The 21,432-nt window shown below is 42.6% G+C and overlaps 2 protein-coding genes across 2 annotated transcripts in view; one reads left to right on the top strand and one right to left on the bottom strand.

The window, feature by feature from the left end:
- Nucleotides 1-15,828, bottom strand: part of COL4A5 (collagen type IV alpha 5 chain) — an 85,897-nt gene extending 70,069 nt beyond the window's left edge. The window contains exon 1 of the mRNA XM_074914790.1: nucleotides 15,612-15,828. Within this exon, the coding sequence (XP_074770891.1) occupies nucleotides 15,612-15,701 (90 nt within the window). The 5' untranslated portion in view covers nucleotides 15,702-15,828. The remainder of the gene's footprint in view (nucleotides 1-15,611) is intronic.
- Nucleotides 15,829-16,484: 656 nt separating this feature from the next.
- The window catches only part of COL4A6 (collagen type IV alpha 6 chain), a 136,579-nt gene continuing 131,631 nt past the window's right edge, over nucleotides 16,485-21,432 (top strand). The window contains exons 1-2 of the mRNA XM_074914789.1: nucleotides 16,485-16,689; nucleotides 16,774-16,822. Coding sequence (XP_074770890.1) covers nucleotides 16,643-16,689; nucleotides 16,774-16,822 — 96 coding nt within the window. The 5' untranslated portion in view covers nucleotides 16,485-16,642. The remainder of the gene's footprint in view (nucleotides 16,690-16,773; nucleotides 16,823-21,432) is intronic.

Raw genomic sequence — 21,432 nt, 5'->3', positions numbered from 1 at the left:
GAATTTTACTGTTTTAAACTGAACTAATTATAGCTTTTTAACGCACAGCTTCCTGTAAAGGTTATTTTTCACAGCAATTTCTAGTTAAAGTAAAAGCAGTATTTGTAGCACTAGATCTTTCCTTATACCAGTTGACATAGTCTAACCACAACTTTCAGACTCAGAGTCTCTTTACTAAATTCACACCCAAAAGCTTGTTTAACTTTAATTCATCCCCAAACTGCAACTATTCACCCATAAAGATTTCTCCCTATAAACCCGAGAGCAACACAGGGAGCAATTTCTCTCTCCTTTCCTGGAAGCTCCTAAGAAATGTTCAGAAGCAAGATCTGTAGAAGCACTCACCTACAGATTTTGTCAGGTCCAGTGACCTGCCATGCAGCAGCTGCTACTGCTGCACAAAAGACTCAGTTGGCAAACAAGAGGAGTTGAAGGGCAGGCTATTCAAATGCCTGAACTGCTGATCAGAGTTTCTAGAGAAGAAAAAAAAAAGGGGGGAAGGACTCATCCCTAGCAAGCCCCAAAGAGGCTGCAAGTCAGCAGGAAGCAGCTTACACAGAAACAGTTTTTACCCTCACAGAAGTTAGGGGATCCCACCTCCCTTTTCTAACAACTAAGGTGAAAGCAACAAGTAAATACACAGAGAAGTTATCCCCCCCAGAACAGGAGGTATTGCAGCTTGACAGAATCTTCCTGTATCCGATTCCTGAACTAGAGAAGAGAAAGTGCAAGACCCAAGCTGGGCATCCAGTCAACAGCAATCCCAGATCTTTCCCCTTACTCCATACTTAGCCACCAGAACCTTTAAGCAGGCAGTACAAGAACAGTTAGCCCTTGCAACTCCCAGTAGCTCATTTTGTACAAAGCTTTCCATCTTTAAAAACGGTTGTTGCCACTCTGCTTTAATGACTGCTGCCAGCATTGCACTCAACTCTATGCAAGCAAAAGGACATGGGCGGTTCTCACCACTTCTGAAAACTCTTACATTTCTGTACCCAAAGGATGGGCTTCAGTGTATCTTCCTGTGTGCGACACAGAGAAAATAATCATATCAATTCCACTGCCCTTCTCCCAAGCCTTTCAAAACTAAAATTGTAGAGACCTGAGAAACCAAGTACTTTTACTCCTGTCCTAATGAACACAAGTTTCCAAACAGCTACACATTATGCCATATAAATCTGCAATAATTTCCTTTAATAGCAGCTCAGATCAAGTACTACCTTTAAGGCAGCATCTTAAAAAGCATCTACATGTAGATTTGGCAAGTTCACGTCCTGCTAAACAGTATAAACAAAGAACACTAAAAATAAAATATAAACCACCCGGTGGTCTTCTCAGCCCACTTTGTCTCCAAGTTCAGGAACTGACAGATGCCAAACATCACCCTTCCCTCTCCAGCAGCACCTGCATGAACCTCTAAATAGCTAGCATTAACGGAGAACAAAGTAACTCTGGTTGGCTTTTCAGTTTTGGAATGAGAAGCTTTGGGGATGGACGAGTTTTATACCATCTCTGTAGGCAGTCTACACTTCACTACTGCTCATTTCAGTTCTAAATGCTGAACTCAGAATGCAAGTCATCCTCTAGCTTTTAAACAAACTATAGGCAAATTCCTTGAACAAGTACCTAGCAAATCAAAGGAATGGTTTAAGCATGCCTCCATCTTTGCCTGTCCAGTTACACATTTCTGCAACTAACACTAGCATTGAGACACAAGCATTAAGTACCTGACATTCAATCAGCAGCAGTATACAATAAGCCACTTTGCTTTTCAGGAAGTCTGTTTTACTTGAATTTTACACACAAGTCTCTAATCACTAGCCTCTTGAGGCTTCCTGATTTTTTCCAGCTGCAAATAAGAAGTGCCATATGGTACTCATTACAGGTTAAGATTTACTAGTCATTTAGGACCTTTCCCAAGTGACAGGTGTTAGATGTTGCCACTTTCTATAACCATGTCCAAATGTAACACAAACCTAGACCTAACTGTCAGCTAGGCTTGTAAGTCTCAGATATGTTTGCAAGCCAAGTACTATACAGTCATAACACCAGTCATTCTGGCAGTCTGTTTTCAATACTCTTCTGGTTAAGGAAATGGAATAAAGATACAGGCTCCAGATTAATTCCCCAGAAAATGTCCTGTTCCTCACCTTCCTGCATGTAACAGAGGAAGCTTCAATTCCTGAGTTCTGTTAACGGATGTCAGTCATTTGTCACTGACAGCTGCACCTTCATGTGTCAAGTGCATGAAGCAGACCACACAAGAACAGACCACTTCTTCCTCTCAGAAAGGAAAGGCTAAATGGAATAGCATTTCAGATTAATCCAACTCTGCTGTGGTCTATTTTGAAGCTACTGAAAGCGCTAAATTAATACCAAAGATTAAGCAAGTATACATGTTAAAAAGAATAGAGGCTGAGCACAGTGATATTGCATTGAGATGTTATCTAAAGAAGCACACACCCTCTTAACTGTCAGAACAAGACCTAACTCACGTAGGGCTTGGTGGGTGTCTGGGGGATTTTTTGCAGTGGAGGTGATTATCAACTCCATTCTCCTTCAGTTCTTGGACCAAGTATCATAGCTCCAAGGTTCTTCTGGTTAAAGCTGTTTTATCATTTGTTTATGCCTCATCATAAACTGCATCAGTGTACTCTGTGTGCACATTTTAATACCTGAACACAGCGCTACAGGCAGCGCTTTTTCTGCAATGCTTGACACTAATAAAGAGTTACTCTCCAGCCTCAGCTAACCAAAGCTGGAAAAGTAAGTGGCCCTGAACAGGAACAAGTTAAACATGGAAGCAATGAAGACAAAGCAATTGTCCTAACCCTGTAAGTGAGAGGCACTTCCAAAAGAATAGAGCATCAGGACTTGATGAGTTGGGAGGCCCTTTCTGCTTTTATACACATGGGTTCAAAAATCTCTAAAGCTGATAAAAGTTGGATATTTAGTGGGAGCTCTCAGACATCTGTTCAGAAACTCACATGCTTAATTTCAGCAGACAAAGACTAGCCCTCAGTGTTAGCCTCTCAAGTTCATTTACTAATGTACGGGCTATGTGCTAGCAATAGCTCAGGGTCTCCTTAGAACACCTGTCATTCAAGAGAGGTGCTTCATAGCAAGGTGCACCTTGCTATGAAAAAGTGACCTTATAGTGATATGGAGGATCACAACAGTAATTTCCCACAGACTATTTCACAGGGGCAAAGCAAAAGAGGGCCTGAATATATTTTATTTCCTTTAAAATGCTGGAAGAGACAGCTGCAGGCTAGTGCTAATAGATCATTCTATCTAGCACCCAGATCTTGGAGTTAGATACTCAAACGTGATTAGAAGAAATAGATTTCATTTCCTTACACTAGAGAAATTACATCTAGAGGCTATACATTACATTATCCTGAGAATCATTATATTTGGTTTGCACCGATTGTCACGAAAGAGAAAGCATGCCCTGGGAACTTAGTCACACTTGTCAGAGACTTGCTACATTAAAAAAAATTTGAATCCATGCCAAAGAACTAGCTAAAAGGACCATAGATAAGATCTTTACAAAAAGCCTTGAAAAAACAACAAGTTTTTGAAGTATTAACATTGTATCAGTAGTAGGAAAGGCAAGATATATCTGATCAGTACTAGAGGAAGGGGTGCAGAGGGAAAGACACATTACATTTTTGTTTCAAACAAACTGATGTCTAAGCCTTTATAATAATCTCTTCTGTATTTTGTCTCTATTGTCCCCCAACCATAAAAAGATATATTTTAAAGAAACAGTCAATGGAGTATTCCTCCTGAGAAGTTCGATAATAAAAACATTTCAGTAGAATGAGTATATTAAAAAATGTACCGGATAGTGCTTTAGTAAAGGCACAACTTAAAATGTGTAACCCAAATATCCCTCTTCCAAAACAGAGGAATACCATCCACTTAAAACTTGTGAACAGGCTGTCACTTACAATGGATGTTGTGTAAGTAGTTGAGTACTATTTGTTTTGGGAAGGGAGGAAGCCTTTAGCAGCAGCATTAAGCAGCTTCTTGCATGGACACACATAAGTTAAGTTATTGCTTTCTCCAATAATTAATTTTATTCACATTCACTCTCTGGAGGTTAGTCAGTAGCAAGCTAACAATGTCTAACCTCAATTATCTCATTAAGGTGATTCTCTGACCAGATCTGAGGATGTCAGTAAACTGTCTTCCTCGAAACATTGCACTAAAATACTGTCAGTTCTAAAAAGTGGGAGTGGGCAAGGAGGGAGCACACATGGGTCCAACACCCTAGCACTACAAGTGAGGAGATCCATTCATAGGAAATAGCCCTCAAGGTTTAATAAAACTCAAGGTGCAGTTCAGTCTGAAGCTTGGCAGGAGTAAGAAACAGCCCCTGGCACTTGTACACATTCCAAAACAGAAAGTCACTTTCTCTAAGGGTAAGTACTCCCCGAAGCACCCTGTTTTAGGGAGTATATCAACTCCCACAAGTGCTATTTGGAGCTGAACATATGACAAGAAAATACCTGCTGCAAGTTTGTGATATATGCTCTACATCCTGCAGTAACCAGTAGGTTGATTACAAGCTCGCAATACAGAGCATTTCCACAAAGTTTTAACTGTATTCCTCCAGCAAAGAAGGTTTGGAATAGAAGATACTGTTGCAATGTCCCTTCCATCTGCAACTATCAGAAGAACAAACAAAACTCTGAGGACAGCTCTACTTTGAGCCAGAAGTCACCTAACAGCCTCCAGAGCAGGAAGATTATATTTCCAATCTAAGTTTTTCTATGATTCTACAATAACCTTGGAATTTTACCACTTTTAAACTGTTATCTACATGTAAGTATTCAGAGTGTTAAATGCAGCTATGGTTTTTGGTGGGTTAACTTTGGCAGGATGCCAGGTGCCCACCAAGGTGCTCTATTCACTCCCCTCCTCAACTGGACAGGGAAGAGAAAATAGAATAAAAAGCTCACAGGTTGAGATAAGGACAAGGAGACATCACTCAGCAATTACTGTCACAGGCAAAAATAAGACTTGACTCAGGTAAATTGATTTATTGATGATTAAAAGTCAGAGTACAGAGAAATTTTTAAAAAAGTCTTAAATGCACCTTCCCCCCACTCCTCCCTTCTTCACATGCTCAACTTTATTCCCAATTTCTCTCCCTTCTCCCCCCAGTTGGCACAGGGGGATGGGGAACAGGGGTCATGGTCAGTTCATCACACATTGTCTACTGCTCCTTTCTCCTCAGGAGGAGGACTCCTCACAGTCTCCCCCTGCTCCAGCGGGGGCTCCTCTCTCCACGGGGCCACAGCTCCTGCCAGGAGCCTGCTCCAGCGTGGGCTCTCCACGGGGTCACAGCCCCCTTCGGGCACATCTCCCTGCTCCGCCGTGGGGTCCCCCCCGGGCTGCAGGTGGGTGTCTGCTCCCCCGTGGAGCTCCCTGGGCGCAGGGCACAGCTGCCTCCCCACGGGCTGCAGGGGAACCTCTGCCCCGGGCCTGGAGCACCTCCTGCCCCTCCTCCTGCACTCACTTGGGCTCTGCAGGGCTGTTTCACTCACATATTCTCACTCCTCTCTCCCAGTTGCTGTTCCACAGCTGGTTTTCCCCTCTTAAATACGTTATCCCAGAGGTGTTACCCCCATCGCTGATGGGCTCGGCCTTGGCCAGCAGCGGGTCCATCCTGGAGCCAGCTGGCACTGGCTCTGTCGGACACAGGGAAGCTTCTGGCAGCTTCTCACAGAGACACCCCTGCAGTACCCCCACTTCCAGAACCTTGCCCTGCAAACTCAATGCAGCTTTCTATGCTTACTCTCTCCCGTCAAGCATAGGGGACAGTAAAGTTACTAAGAGTCTCTAGTTCTGCACATCTGGATGGAATACAGAATCAGTACCAAAAGAACTACCAAGGCACAAAGGTAGCTCACATTTCAGACATCAAGCATGTCAAACATTTGATCAGTATCTGTTATCATAGTATGAAACATGAAATTAAATGCTCAGTCTGAAGCAGAATTCCAAAAAGCTAGAGAAATTTGCCCAAAGATTATAGCATTTTGAATATATGCACTCATTTGGACAGGAGTTTTCTTCCAAGAGACAGCGTGACAGTGTTTTGAGGAACTGAAGCTGCTTAGGCAGCACATTTATGATGATCAATGAAAAATGCTGTTCATGTGCAGCAAAATCTTACATGACTGAAGAATATTTTCTCCAGATTTCAGCATTGGTTTGTAATGATTAGCATTCAGAAATTCATCTTTACACTTCAGACATCCACTTTATGTATTTGTCCTCTGAACCCTTTTAGCAACTGGTGATAGTAGTGTATTTATTTGATTTCAGGACCAGTGTTTGGTAACTTAAGTTTGTGTCTCTGGTACATTCCTGAACAACACTAAAAAGCTAAGGGCTTCCTTCTTATTTCAAGTTATCTTGTACAAAAGTTATCAACATACTCCTTTCTGCCATCAAGACAAAAAAAAAAAAAATCACTGAAAAGCTTTTAATGAAGTTTAGGACAACACACTCACAGCAATCTATCATCTTACTGATGTTAAACACATTTGCTTAGCCCAGCTGTTTGAAAAGAAAATACTACCTAAGTAATACTATTTCCAGCACTGCCATGACTGGCTGTGTTGTCCCTCCACAATCACTTCTGTAGTATATCAACAATTTAAGGTTCTTTAAAGAGACCTGTTTGATTTTTCTCACTCTTAGGTACAGTATGCTGATGTTCTAAAAATACACATTTTCTGAGCATGACTAGACCTGTCAACAAGCATTTTCTCACTCAAGCCTAAAGTTCAGGAATTTTCTAGGTTCATGTAGGATACAAAAATTCATACTTTAGATGTAGATGTTTTAACACTTTGTTACTACTATTGCTTTAAGAGTTTGAAAGCTTTTAGAGCAGAAAAGATTTCAAGATGTCTGTGCATGTGCATACATGTGTGGAGGAGTGTCACCACTTATATTGCCAAGAAGTTTACATAAGCATTCTGGATCAGAAACTAAATGACACTACATATACACTTTTCTTTCAGTCAAAAATACAGAAAACCCCCACCCACACAAATATCAACTTCTATATTGATGTTTTCACTGTTTGCCTGGGCAGACTCTGGGCACAGGCTTCCAGAGATTTTCATGGCACTACTTTTCCCCATTAAGAAAGGGCCAAATGAATATTGGAAGTTAAGCTATCAAAACAAAAAACACTCAAGCCTTGCAGCTTTTGTTATTCTCTCTAGATTTTCTCCTTGTTGTTTTAAATATTACTTAAGAATTAAAAAAAGTAATGGTTTTGCAGAAACCTCAAGTTTTGTCCTCGTATCTGACTACACAGTAACTGGAAGAATAGACACAAGTAGACAAATATAAATTCTCATTCTTCAGCCCAGTGAAGAAGTCTCCCTTTCCTTCTGAACACCTTTGCCCTTTAAGGTTCAATATACAAAAGAAGTGTTCTTAAACTAATTGAGAATAAGTATTTTCTCTGATTAAGTCAATTCATATTGTTTGTATGACCGCCAGAAGTTACTCTTGTCTTTCAGAAACAATGGCTTCTGCTGTCATTCTGTGTAACAGGTTGGTTTAAGAGTAAGTTGACTCAAAAATCACTGCCCCATAAAAAGGATTATTTTTAAAAGGTTTTTAAACTGAGTTCATAAGCTCCTTTATCCAAACATTGTTTCGCAGTGGCATTTCTTGTCAGGAAATAAAATTTTCAGGGAGATGAAGGCTTGTCTAGCCTTGCCTGCAGGTCACATTACATTTCTTTGCTTTAAGTAAAGCCATTTAATTGTGGGTTTTAATAATTGCCACTTTAATTCAAGGTGTAGAAAGAGTGCAGTTTATTGCCCAGGGTGGTCATTTTCTTCCTCTCTGTCAGACACCTGCAGGATTTAAGTACATAAAGAGAAAGGTTTGCTTCTGAATAATCAATGCTGTACTTAGTAGACACAGACTGATGTTCTCTTCATTAATCATCAATATATTTCTTCCTTAATGAAGGAACATTAGCCTTCATTGCTAACAAGGTTAAGTCAAAAAATAATTGAAGTGTTAAATTAATGGTTGCTTAAGCTTGACAGCTTTATATAAGTAATAACTAATGCTTATATTCTCACCCAGAATGCAAGAGTTAGAAAGGCTGGGAACCCAAACGGACAGTAATAAAATTAACTATTCTGAATATACTGTAAACTTTTGATGTTTTTCAGAGTGATATGGAAAAATATCAAGTCCAGTACCTATCAAAATCACTCAATTTCCCAGCTTGATTAAAAAAATAGGGAAAGGACAAGAGTATGACTCCCAGGAAAAGAGCAAAGAAAACAGTATTTAGGATAGAGATGAAGTATATGGACTCATAACATTTTTCTACACATGGAGATGAGAAGTACTGCCCCAAAGTGTTTAATGTTGCTAAACAAATTAACTTTACAAGTAGTTATTAAAACAGTAGGACCCATAAGCCCATGATTGAGTGAAAAAAAAAAAAGCATCTGGTTCTGGTCTTTAGTCCTGGATTCCAAGTTACCAGTTTTGCATCACTGTTTCTACTAGCATATGAATTAAGCATAATGGTATCTTTCTAGATTAAGACAGAAAAGTAGAAAACTCCTACTGTACGAACAGCATGAAGCAGTTGATACCAGGGGAAAAAAAGATCACCAGCTTACAGCATCATAGGCAAGCAACAAAACCATCACCCTGCTCACATGAGTTTCAGAGTCTCTTAAGCAGGGAAAGTAACAGGGTAGAAAGAGATGGCCTTCTCAGATCAGAAGCTGGGAATGAAAGGAACGCCAACAATTGTTCCAAACACCTTACTAATGACTTGAAACATCATCCAAAATCCATCATTATTATCAAGTGCTCATGGATTTTTCTTAAGTTTTAGCTGCAAGAGAAACTTGGTTATCTTATTTCCTCCTGTTCACAGAAAAATCCAAATTTCACTCTACTATATTAAACACAACATACCAATTCATATTACCAGTGCACATGTTTACATATAAGAAAACCTAATTTGTGTTTGAGAAGGTGCTACAAGACAAACAGAAGGCTTTGACTTCCTAGCCATATAACTACCAGTTACAGGTAGCACATGGGTAACTCAAGTTATAAAATGTAACTTAACATCTTTGACACCATCTACAAGCTTCTGCCCTCCCACTCAATGCTGCCAGTCCTCTAAGGTATTTGAAGTTCCTGAAAGACTAAGTAGACACAGGACCCTGACACACCACCCCCTCTCTCCTCCCCACTGCTGATAGTCAAAGCTCACATCCTTTCTCTCAGTACAAACGTTGGCAAGTTGTTTCACTTTGGCACTATGGTTGCCAAATAAAGCCAAATTTTATGTTTAGCACATCAAGGTTCTTCTATTTTTGTCTAGCCCAGTAACCACATAAAAAGGTAGTTAATCAAACTGGAAATTAAGCTAGAAAGGAGAAGTCTGTGTAGTTTGCTTAACATTCTATATAAAAGTACTAAAACAATATTGTAAGTTATGTCACTTACATCAGTAGTTCCTAAAACACTGAGTTGAAGGGCCTCTATCAAGCTTACCTTTCTCATGAACTGCTCTACAGGTGCCATTTCAATACAGCTCTGCTGATTACTTGCCATGGCTCTCACGGGAGTCTGCAAAGCCATCAGCAGCATCTTACCTTAACCTTGTGCAAGAGGCCCAAATGGACCAGTCAGCCTCCATATTCTTCTACCTGAGCCAGTAAGGTGATCTCACCTACCAGAACTACACCTCCAAATACTACCCAAGGAGGCGAGACACAACTATTACAGTAGAGAAAGAGAGGGAAGTCTCTGTTTCATACCAGCAAAGTATTTTAACACAAACCAAGGATTTCCTCCATGCTCACCATTACTTCTAGAGAAAGGGTATCTATAGCTTACAGACATCTCAGCTACAACTAAGGGTCTGTATCCAAAAGCATCCAAATTCCCCAAGAAGCAGTACAGCATAAATATCTTTCTCTAAATTAATAGTGTGGTTTAAAACTAAGGTTTACCTTGATAACAACTCAGTACAGTCCTAGAATAAATCCACTGTCCAACACGTTTAATATATTTCAGCAGAAAGTCCTGACAGATACAGATGCTGGCAAAAAGACTTACTAGCCTATTTTCAGCCAGGGAATTAAATAGAGCTTTGCTTATCTCAGGGAAAGCTAAGAGGAGGGAAAGCAGGGCTTTCAGCAGAGCTGCAGTAGCAAAGCTTATATAGCATACAGTGGAGTCATCCCAGACTACAGCAGGACAGTTTTGCAGGTCTGGCTATACGCCCCAACAAAAAGAATCATTTTGTAGATAATAGCTATTTTACTTTTGGTTCTAGTTTAAGTGCATCGCACACAGATGCCTTTTACAGTGTCAGGAGTGAGAAGAGATTGAAACTCATATCTGACATTTTAAGTCACTGTAGAGATTAGGTAGAAGAAACAAAATACAGATGAGACTAAATATTTTCCTTCTCCTCCAAATTGGAGGAGACAAAGAGAGAAATCCAACAACAGAATTGCAATAACTAGGAGTCCTGAAGGCTGTCGCCTTCCAGTCAGCCAAAATCCATAGCTTTAGAGTTCTTCTCTTTTTGACTCCTAAAACACACACTTAGGTGGAAAAAAACTCATTGTCAATATTGCCACTACAATTTATTTTCTTCTGTTCCATTATAATAATACACATATAAACACATACTGCATAAGACACCTTCCACAAAATGAGGGTACAAAATTAAAATTCTGAATGCTGCTGTGTGATAGCTTGAGACAGCTTCTTGACTAGTTGCAACAACAAAAAAGCATTTAAGGAAATATGAACATTTCAACTCACAATTTAACATTTTAGTTTTTGACTACAGGGTATGTAAGTTATCTTAACAAAGTACACCTTGAGCATGACTATTTGTGTGCAATTTTAGATTTATAGGACAATTCAGGCTGGAAGGGGCCTCAGGAGGTTGAGTCCAGCCTCCCACTCAAATCACGGCAAGAGAGATGCAGAGCTTCATAAGCCAGAGTCACACAATATCAGTCTTTTTCAAGCAGACTAAAGATATGGCTATTAATACATTACAGTTTAAACATCACGCCTTCTGGAAAGGGACAAAAGCATTAACAAGTTGAAACTAAAAGGTTTCATTTGTAATAGAGCTTTGCAATTATCTAACTGCCCAATATCCATCTCCTAGAATTAAGATCACATCGCCCAGTTTTCGCTTCATGAATATCCTCACAAGTTCTCCAAGACAGACTTAAACTCTGCAAGAAAGACTTGAGACAATTGCAAAGCAATTTTTTTAAGTGAGGATTGGAATTCTTTTAATAAGAGGACCCTCTCTTCTTCAGCTTAGCTATGCTTATTCTGTTGATAATTTCACATTACATTGAAGCTTTTCCTCCATGTACCACACACTTAGCAATTACATAACCAGGATGCTCAGTACATTTCCTTTTTCAGAAGCTGCACTGTACCAGTGATATGTCATAAGGTTTAATTGCATTGCTAACCTTTCACAGGAGGATGAGAGATGCTGCTTAAGGATCCTTAAAATGGTGCCAGCACTATATCTTTTGAACAGGTTTTATTTTAGCTACTCTTGAGAAGAGATGGTTTACAGCATAGAAAAGGCTGCAGTCAGCCGACAGCCAAACACTGCATATAGCAAGAACTTAAAAGCATCCCAGTGGTTTAAAACATTGCTGAGTCCATACAGCTTTATGAAACGAGTAAGTAAAAAGTGTCTTCATTCAAAGCAATTTGTCTGGTATTATCATTACTGGCAGAGGCTGTTTTCCGTTCCGTATGTTTGCGCAATACTATTCCTAGAACTTATGAGTGTTATCTAGAGATCTTCTTACGTGGTGACATCAGTGAAGAATTTACACAATCAATGCAATTAGAGAAGGAAGCATTTTAATTTATGTGAATGAAAGTAAAAATACACAACACATCTTTGCTGTATGTGTGGAACAGATGCCTTACCGCACTTTGCCCCAGATGGAAAACATAGCATATTAGATTTGTTGGGATGTTCTTACCGATTTCAGTTGGTTTGTAATATAGAAAAGTTTCCACATGTTCTAGTAAAACCAACAGCAACTAATTGCATTATAGTAAGCACTGTTGCTTATTCACAGTAGAAGACCACTATGTAAGTGACATTTATCATTAAATAAATCAACACTTTGTCCTAGGAAAACTTCCCTTTTTACTTTTAAATAGGGTGACTTAGACAATTGCTTTCAGTGAGTAGATTAATTCATTCATGACCAGGAAAATGAAAGGCTAGGAGTTTCCACTGAACTATCAGTCTATTTCCATCATGTAGAAAAAACTGAGTAAGATACATAATGATTTTGTATGTATAGCTGCAAAAGATCCTATTATGGTCTAAATGACTTACATTAGGGTTCAGTGACGATTCCTTTGATTTGTTTGTATTTTAGTATGTGTCAGAACACACCTTGAGATACAACTTTTACTATATATCTTTAACTAAAAGTCCTGAAAGGTCAGAAGCAAAACATGACAAATGACAAGTTGCAAGCAGGAGAGTTTGAGTCTTGATGTTATGAAACAGAGTCTTGTGCATGACTAATCAAGACACATCCACAGAATTTCAGGATTAAATACTTTTTGAATCCTAAGAGCCAGCAGCCATTTCTTTCTGCTTTTACAGACCTAGCTTTCATAACTAGAAAGAGCCACAGCCAGTTATGAAATGGGAAATAATAACAACCACCACCAACAACATGGTAAAATAGTTAGGACAAGAGAAACACAGATGACCATCATTTATAAATTAACCGTATTAATCAAGTACATTGTAATTAATAACATGGCAGCATGTATTTATATGCACAGTAACCTCTGAAAGGAAAAAATCTCAACTAAACTGAGAGAACATTCTTAAATAATACACTATTTTCTTAAACACAAATGATACCCATCTTGCCAGCCTGCTCTACCATATTTGTACAACTGTTCTCATCCCTACACTTTCAGTCAAAGTGGAGTTATAATGAAAGACAAAGAAAAGACATCGAAGAAGTTACTTAATTTTTAATAACTTTTGGGTTGATAAAGTATTCACACTCTAAAAACCTAGGCCTTAATTAAGAAGGAAGCTTCTTTCAATATAAACCAATAGACGGTCACTAACTTCAAGTGAGTTTTAGATTAGCACAATTCAAGAATCTAATCCATCTATGTTCTTTAATTAAACAGATTTCCCAGTCACAACTTGCAATCACTTTTCTGTAACACAGTGCAAGTGTAAGCCTGCTAGGAGAGAAAAAAATTCTGCTTATAGGAAGAGCTAATTGACTTGTATACATGTTTGTAGATTTATATTAAAACCCCCAGGGCAGTTAAGCAATAATACTGTCCCTATTTCCCTAATTTCCCTATGATGTCCACATTGGAAGATGACTCTCAACTATATAGCCATGTATGCTATTTGAACAATCTGAAACAAAGAAGGTATGATTCTTGCCTTTGAAATGTGTGTATTATGGGAGCGAATAATAATTTCAAATATTATTTTACTAAAGACAGCAGAATGACTTGAACTCATCCCACCAGATTTATCCTGTTGGGGGTGGGTGGATTCTGACACAAGGTCCCAGTACAAAATTCAGGGAAGAGACAGTGTGTAGCAAGCATACTGCTAGTGTTAATTCAACCCTTTCTGACAAGGGGAAGAAAAAAATGCTGATTCTCATTAATAAGGATCAGCATCATCTAGTGTTATCACAGGAGAGTCAAGGACATCAGAACACCAAAGAATCGTGAAACCATCAGACCCTTGTGTCAAAATTCAGTGGGACTTCGGTAGATTGGAACATAGGTGTCTCTTTCCCCCACCCCCACTAGCCCTCGGGTGTTCAGTTAAGCTGTGGGGCAGTAAATCCCCAGGGGGACTCATGCTAAAAGAGAGGCTGTAGCACAAGACAGTGTTAAGAATGAGGAATCCCACCATTGTCTTTTCTCCTTTCTTCATTTCTCCCAAGGGCTGCCTACAGGGTCAGCCCAGCACAGGCCCCTTCCCAGACCCCACAGATTCTCACCAATCCCACACATGACACTCTGCTTGGGTGCTTTCCTAAAGAAAGAAAGGGGCCACATTTATGCACACAAACCTCACCATCTTCAACCCCTGCCTGCTACAACAGTGAAGTTCTGTAGGTGGGGCCGACCAGATCCTCCTTTGAGGGTGAAAGTTACAGAGGGTAGCCCGGGGTGAGGTGGTACTGAACAGAGCAGCACAACTAGTACTACAGACATGCGGAGAAGAGCAGTTCTCCATGTCAGTAAGCACTGGTGGCACACTAGTATCACTTACACTTGGGTACACACCTGGGCACGGTGAGAAGGAGGGGCAGAAAAGGAAGGGGTATATTATAGCTGGTCTTTGCTTTTTGTAAAGGCAGATGAAAGGTCCACAAAGTTTCACTGCGAAGAAATGCACTTCAAAGGAGAGTTCAAGACAAATAAGATTTTGTCAGCTCTAACTACGGGGGGGGGGGGGAAGTAGCAGAAAGGTATTCTGCACCTATTACCATAACATATTATGATTCTGCAACTAGAGAGCAATCCTAAACAACAGAAACCTGGATTAATTTTCCCTTCCAAACAAGCTTTTAAAAAACGTTAACAGCCAAAAGAAGGGATTGTAAAAATCTGAAGTTAGCTCATATTAAAGGAGGAACCTTTTAGTTGGTTTGACCACTTGTTAACAGCTGAAGGTCTTTAGTCAAGTGCCTTGAAACGGGAAGCTAGTGATCACCTCTCCCTCCTCTCAGTTTCAAGGCCCAGCCGCTCCAGGGAAACTGGGATAGCATCCTTCTCCCAAAGAGAGAAAACGAAATTCTCCTCCAGGCCACCTACTGTGCACCCACTGCAACACCGCACGCATTTACCACCGCCGCTAGCATCTCAACTGGGGTTTTAAGCAAGCAGAAATACAACTCTCCGGACACGCAAGTCCCAGTCTGAGGCGCAGTCCTGCGGCAAACCATGCCCGCAAGCCTCCAACTCCCCGCCGCGTCCAGGTGTGACTTACAGATGCAGGTGAAAGCTCACTGGCAGGAGCTCAGGCACCCCTTCACGAAGGTCCTTTAGGGAGGGGGCGGCGGGGGGGATTTTTTCCTCCTTTGTCCCGGAGGAGCAGCAGGTTCAGAGCACACACAAAGCTCGCCGGGCTTCCCCCGCCTCTCACTCGCGCTCCCGTCGGCGAACCCAGACGTGTCCCCGGGGAGAGCCGGTCCGACGCCGGCCGCGCCGCGGAGCAGCCCCAGCACTGGAGGGCAGCGAGGCCAGAGACACCCCCCCCGCCGCCATCCCCGTGGCGGAGGGCGCCGCCGGGCTCCTGTCAGGAACCGCGGCCCGCTGCGCCCCCTCAGCCCCAGCACGGCCGGCGGCCGCCAGGGAGCCCCCCCTTCAGCCCCCCCATTTCTGAAGAGAGCTCTAAAGCTCCCCCCTCTCCCGCCCCGGGGCTCCGCACCGCCGCCGCGCTCGGCGGGGACAGCGGCGCCGGGCAGCGCCTGAGGAGAACAAGGAGAGCGCCCCGCACTCACCGCCGCCGCCGCCGCCTCCGGCCCCCAGCACCCCAGCAGCAGCACCAGGCAGCCGGCCGCCAGGCTGCGGCTCCACCGCCGCGGCTCCATCCCGCCCGCTCAGGAGCTCCGGAGCTGGCCCCGCGGCGCGGGCATAGCCCGGCAGGGCAGCGCGGCTCCCCCCAGGCGGCTCCCGCCGGCCGCCCCGACGCCAGCGCCCGCCCCTCTGCCGCACTCGCCCGCTTCTCCCGGCTCAAGTCCTCCCGGGACTACTTGCCCCGCAGTATTCATCCGCACCGTGGGCGGGCGGGAGGGCGGCCGGCGGCGGAGAGTGCGCGCGTGTGGGGACGGGCGCGCTGCCACCGCGCTCGAAAGGAGCCGCGACTCCCCGCCGCCGCCCTCCCCCCGGGCGCCGGGGTTTTGTCGGCTCGAAGGGCGGGCGCCTGCCTCTCCCCGCCCCGCACCTCCACCGGGCGGGCGGCAGCTGCTGGACCCCGGACTATTTTCTGCAGCGGAAGCGCCTCGGTGTGTGAGGGCAGGGGGAGCTGTTGGCAGTGCCGGTCGCACCTCGGGAGGGGCGGGTGCGGGGCGTGGGGCTGCGCGGGGCGCCCGCCGCGGCTCGCCCGGTTCAGCCCCGTCCCGCCCGGCTCCGCTCAGGTGCGACGCCTCGGCGAAGACCGCGCAAACTTTCTGCCCGGGCACGCTCCGGCACGGCACGGGGAGCGGCGGGCGCTCTGCGGGGGCCGGGGAGCCGCGGGGCAGCGGCGGGGAGCGAGCGGGGACCGACGCCGAGCGGGCAGCGCCGGCGCGGCCAGCCCAGCCGCCCCCCCCCCCGGAGCGAGGCACCCTCGGGCCGCCGTCGTAGCGGGGCAGGAGTGGAGTGCAGGGGGGGAAGGAGCCGGCGGAGCGGCCGCCCCGCGGAGGTGAGCGGCGGCCGCGCAGGGGGCCCTCCCGCCCCGAGTGCCGGCGGCGGGCCCTCCTCTTCCTCCGGCGGGCGCAGCGGCGCGTAAGCGGGCTGCGTCCTCTCCGCCTCCCCGGCAGCTGCCTGAAGCATGGGCCGCGGCTGCGCCCCTGCCCCGCCGGCCGCGGGGCGCGCAGGGTGAGTGCGAGGCGCGGCGGCCCCCTCCGTCCCCGCGGTGCCCCCTCCCGCCCCGCGGTGACTCTGTCCCTTTGCTCCCTGCAGGGCGCTGGTGCTGGTGCTCCTCTGCCTGGGCGCGGAGCTGGCGAGCGCGGTAAGTGTGCCGGTGCCGGCCGCGCCGGTGCCTCGCTGGGGGTGGACGTGCCTGCTCAGACCTGGCGGGGTTTGGGCATCCCTCGGCCAGGAAACGGGCACCTCCCCGCCCCCTTCAGAAAGATACGGGGACCTTTATCTTTTTTTAATTGCCGTACACCTCTGGCTCCGAAGTTCCTTTGCGCCTTTTGGCTGCTGAACTTTGACGAGTTAAGGAGGCTGCGGCGAAAGACCGTCTGTGTTCAGTGTAACAGCTCTTTGTGTCTGAAAGGATGATCAATAGCTCTCTCTGCAGCTGGCTGCCTCTCGTTCTTTTTTAGTTTCTTCTCAAACCTTTATGTTAAATCTGACCCTTTAGATCCTTGCTCGTAAGGGATCCGACCCAGAGCACCTCATTAAAAGTGATGTGAGAAATTAAAGGATTAAGGTGTTAAGTGTTGTATCAGGGTTCGTGACTATGAATTAGTAAATGTGTTTTAAATTCCAAGTTGGCATACAGAAACAATGACTTTATGATCTGTCAATCTGACAATTTTATGACATAAAAGCACGTTTTTTTGTTCTTACTGTTCCTAATTAATGTTTACACAGGTTAGTAAGGGATCACAGACTTTTTAAATGTTCATAATTTTCAGTTTTTGGCGTTGTGATAGATTTTCTGCAACTGGGATGCTGAAATTGTTAGCCCACTCCACTGCAATGAATGAAAGAGTCCTTCGGAAAATCTGTAGCCTAATTTAAGTGTCCAACTGATGTACAGTCAGCAGTTCAAAAAAGTCTCTCTGTTATGCTGTGATGTAAATTAAGACTGTACAGTAATCTTTGTGGTCTGGGTTTTATAGCACATATGCAATAATGAATTAGTGAAAGTTGTTAGTATAAAATGTTGTAAGCATGTTTATTTTAATTCAACTTCTAACAACCAGTTAAAACATGGGTTCTTGGTTTGTCAGCCAATGTTTTTCTACTGCTTTTGCTACTCTTTTGATTAAAATTTTAATTAGAACCTTCCTCTGCCACTGAGAAGAAATCATTTGAAAAGGCTTTAATAGCAGACGGATTTATACTTTTCATAAATATGAAAGGCGTGTTTCTGCTTTGCACTTGTTATAATCAATTGCACTAGTAGAATTTCATCATCCTGGTCAGCTGGTAGTTCCAAGCTCTAATCTTCTCAAAGATTAAAAGATTAGACAATTTTCTTCAACAAAACCAAGAACTGTTCCTCTGAGTGTTCTTGCTGCAGTGGAATCTGTGTGGAAATGACTTTCATAAAGCGAGTGTTTTCAAGGCTTTTTGAAAAAAATGTGCCATGTTTTGAAGTCATTTTTATAGAGTCATGTCAGGGAAATTATGCTTGATTGGTGCAGATGTAACTGACAGCAGATTTTTAATTGTTTGCTCCAAGTTTGCTTCATACCTGTTGGAAAGCTTATCTCTTAAGCAGTCAGATTTTTCTTAGTTCCTTGACATCTTTCATTACTCATAAAGGGACTTTGTCAATTCAAGTCTATTGCAGTGAGGAAGATTAATATCTACATGCTGTTTCAAAGTCTTCCTGACAGTTTTCTTCAGGGCTAGAAAACAAGCAAAATCTTTGTTGTTGTGTAATCAGTCTAAAAGTATGAAAAAGAATCAGAAATACGTCCTTACATACTTCATTTTAGTGCTTTATATGTCAAAGCAGTTAGTGCATTTATTCTTATGAAAAAATACTGTTGAACATGCTCAGCAGGACAGAAAAACAGCTGTTTTTGTCAACTTCAGATACAGTAGTGGGCAAATGACTTTCTGGTATCTCTGAATTAAAAAGACACCCTAACACCTTCCAGCATGAAGTAAGCTGTTAAGAGAAAATATTAGGGATTGGTTTTGCAGTCAGCAGAGCTTTCTTAGGAAAAGCAGGATCTCTGAAACATTTCTTAATAGTCCTCTGCTATATAATTAATTTGACGTGACTGAACCTAGTGAAATACAATGATAATAAAATTAGGTTAAAAGTTTAGGTTAGTAAGGAATAATAACTTCTAGAAGACTATTCACAGAGAGTCCACTATTAAAGCACTTGTTGAAGATGATGTGGTTTATAACTTTCTTCATCTTCTCTTTCTTTCAAATAATCTCATTTCAATAACTTACCTGTTATAAAAGAACATCCTAAAATACCGTTCTGAGCTGTTGAGCATTCTTCAGGAATGTTACTGTGGACATGACAGTGGCTGGCACATCAGGCCAGCATCTTGAATAAAGTTGCATCAAAGATGGCTTTGACTCAGAGGTCTCAGTTACAAGGTGCAGTCATCCCTCCCTCTGTAAGAATAAAATTTTAAAGTGTATGAGAATTAACTTCTCAGCTTGTACTTATTTTTCCTGGATATAACTGATTATCTATTTTGAATGGCAGTACAGAATTAGTCTTGTAATGCAATCTATGTCTTCTTGAGCCAAATGTTGAAAACATGGATGACTTGCTGTTACCAGTGGGGTTACTTTGCAGAGAGATTATTACCTCATTTGTAGACCAATTGCTGGGAGTGACCTGAGTTTCCTCTACCAGCCTTGAGCTGAAGTCCCTCCAGAAGCTATGCTTCATTCATATTTTCAATCTTTTATGATCAGTAATTTGCTTTAATACTGAACCAGGAGTGTCAGTACAAGATGGTGTACAAAATAAACCAATAACCAAGTCGTATCTTCAAGACATTCATTACACTGTAATGACAAAAGTTGGTCCAGAGCTGGCGGGAATAGGACAAAATGTTGGAACAGTGCTAGAGAGGCAGGTGCTTGTCTTGGCAAATCCACCCCTGAAGCTTTACCAGGCTACAGGGTTTTTAAAAGAGGGACTTTTAGAAGGATAGTCAAGAGTTTTGCTGATGCTTCTGGGATGTCCTCTCATAAATGCGAGGCGGAGCGTAAGGTGAAAATGGTCACAAAGTCTAGAGACAGCCTCTTGCAATGAAATTTGAGATTCTCGTTGCTTTCACAAATCTCTCAGCTGAGGGGCATCATAGTCCTAGCAGCCATTCTGTGCCCACTTGAGAGCATACCTGACATACAGGTGAGATGGTAACTCCTCATTTATTTCCTTTCTGCCCTTGTTCAGCTAGTTGGGCACACTGGAGTATGTGCTTGTCTTGCTGTGATATCCAAAGGCACTACTGTTAGGACTTATTGTAAGGACTTAACTGTCAGGCATGTTCTCTTGGAACAGCGAGCTTTCAGATAGAGTTCAGTTACCTTTCATTTTATGAGTCTGGACTTCGTGTACTATTGCAACTCTTAAGTCTTCTGAGTTGTTGGGTTTTTTTGCTAACAAATGTGCAGATTAACTATAGATACCCTCTTTTTCTAGTGCTTAGTGTCTTGTTCAGCAGAACTTCTTACAGTATCCAAGTAAGGCACGTGTCAAAACCCACTCTGGGCAGTCTGCTGTATTTTGAGTAACTGAAGCTCTACTAACTTATAACAAGCTACTCCAAGTGATCTTGTTTTTGTCTTCTCTTACTATATCCCAGGTTTTCTGTGATTATTTTTTTTTTAATATCTGTGATATAAATGTTTCATAATGTCTTTTCATTTAATATGTACTCGACCAGCTTAATTGAACAGAGTTTATTGTTTTCAGTGGCCTTATGCCAAAAATAAATTTTGTCTCAGAGCTGTGACAGAGGAGAAAAAATAGCTGTTTAATTATGGATATTTAAAATCAGAGTTGCAGCTCTCATCATTCCACTTTCCAATGCAGTTTCTGCAAACATGATCTTACCTATTAAGAGCTATTTAAAAAGCTTTTTTCTGTTTCTTTGCCATTTTAATCAGTATTTCTAGGTATGCAATCCTGCTGTAGTTTGACTTTTCAGCTATATCTTTACACAGCAGTGAGCTTTATTGGAAAAGAAGTAATATCTGTAGTAAAGTTACTTGTGTAAGGAAGGAGCCTACAGAATTCCAGAAACACTGTAAAATGCAGACCTAATCTTGTAAATCTCAGGATTTGTTTACTGGATAAGGCAGTTTCTAATCTGTAAGACTGCATGGGTGTAGAGACACTTGTTTGGTGAAGATTCGCGTATTGCATTGAGAATGGTCATTCTGCAAAGGTCAAGTTTGAATAGTCATAGGTCTATAGCAAAATAATGAGAATTATTCCCTGGTTCTGTAGAAAAATAATGATAATTACTTTAAAAAAAATATAAGAAGCAGACAGCTCAGAACAGTGCTAATTATCTAGCCCTTGCCAAGACATGTTGAATTTTATGGAAAACTTTTATTAAAAGCTGAATATCTCTTTCTCTCCTATCTGAACAAAAGATTGTTTGTTTGCTGAGTATTTTCTGGGTGCTAAAGATAGTTGAGCATAAAATGTGGCATTTTATTTGGCACTCAGACATTGTGTTAGGTCACAGCAGTTATGAAGTAATGCATGTGGTTGTGTTCTGAAGAGCTTTTTTAGTATCGTTATCCATTTAAGGTTGTGGCTGTCGTTTGCATAGGTGTGAGACACACTGTGTGACCTGAAGAAGCATTTCATTTCCTCTTGTGGACAAGCCAGCTTTACTGCCAACCACTGTTCTCATGACTGCTCTTAGCAAGTCGTGCTGGTGTCCC

This window comes from Athene noctua, chromosome 11, assembly GCF_965140245.1.
Source record: "Athene noctua chromosome 11, bAthNoc1.hap1.1, whole genome shotgun sequence".
In the NCBI taxonomy this organism is placed as follows: domain Eukaryota; kingdom Metazoa; phylum Chordata; class Aves; order Strigiformes; family Strigidae; genus Athene; species Athene noctua.
The sequence above is the reverse complement of the archived record's forward strand: the minus strand, read 5'-3'. Positions and strand labels throughout refer to the sequence as shown.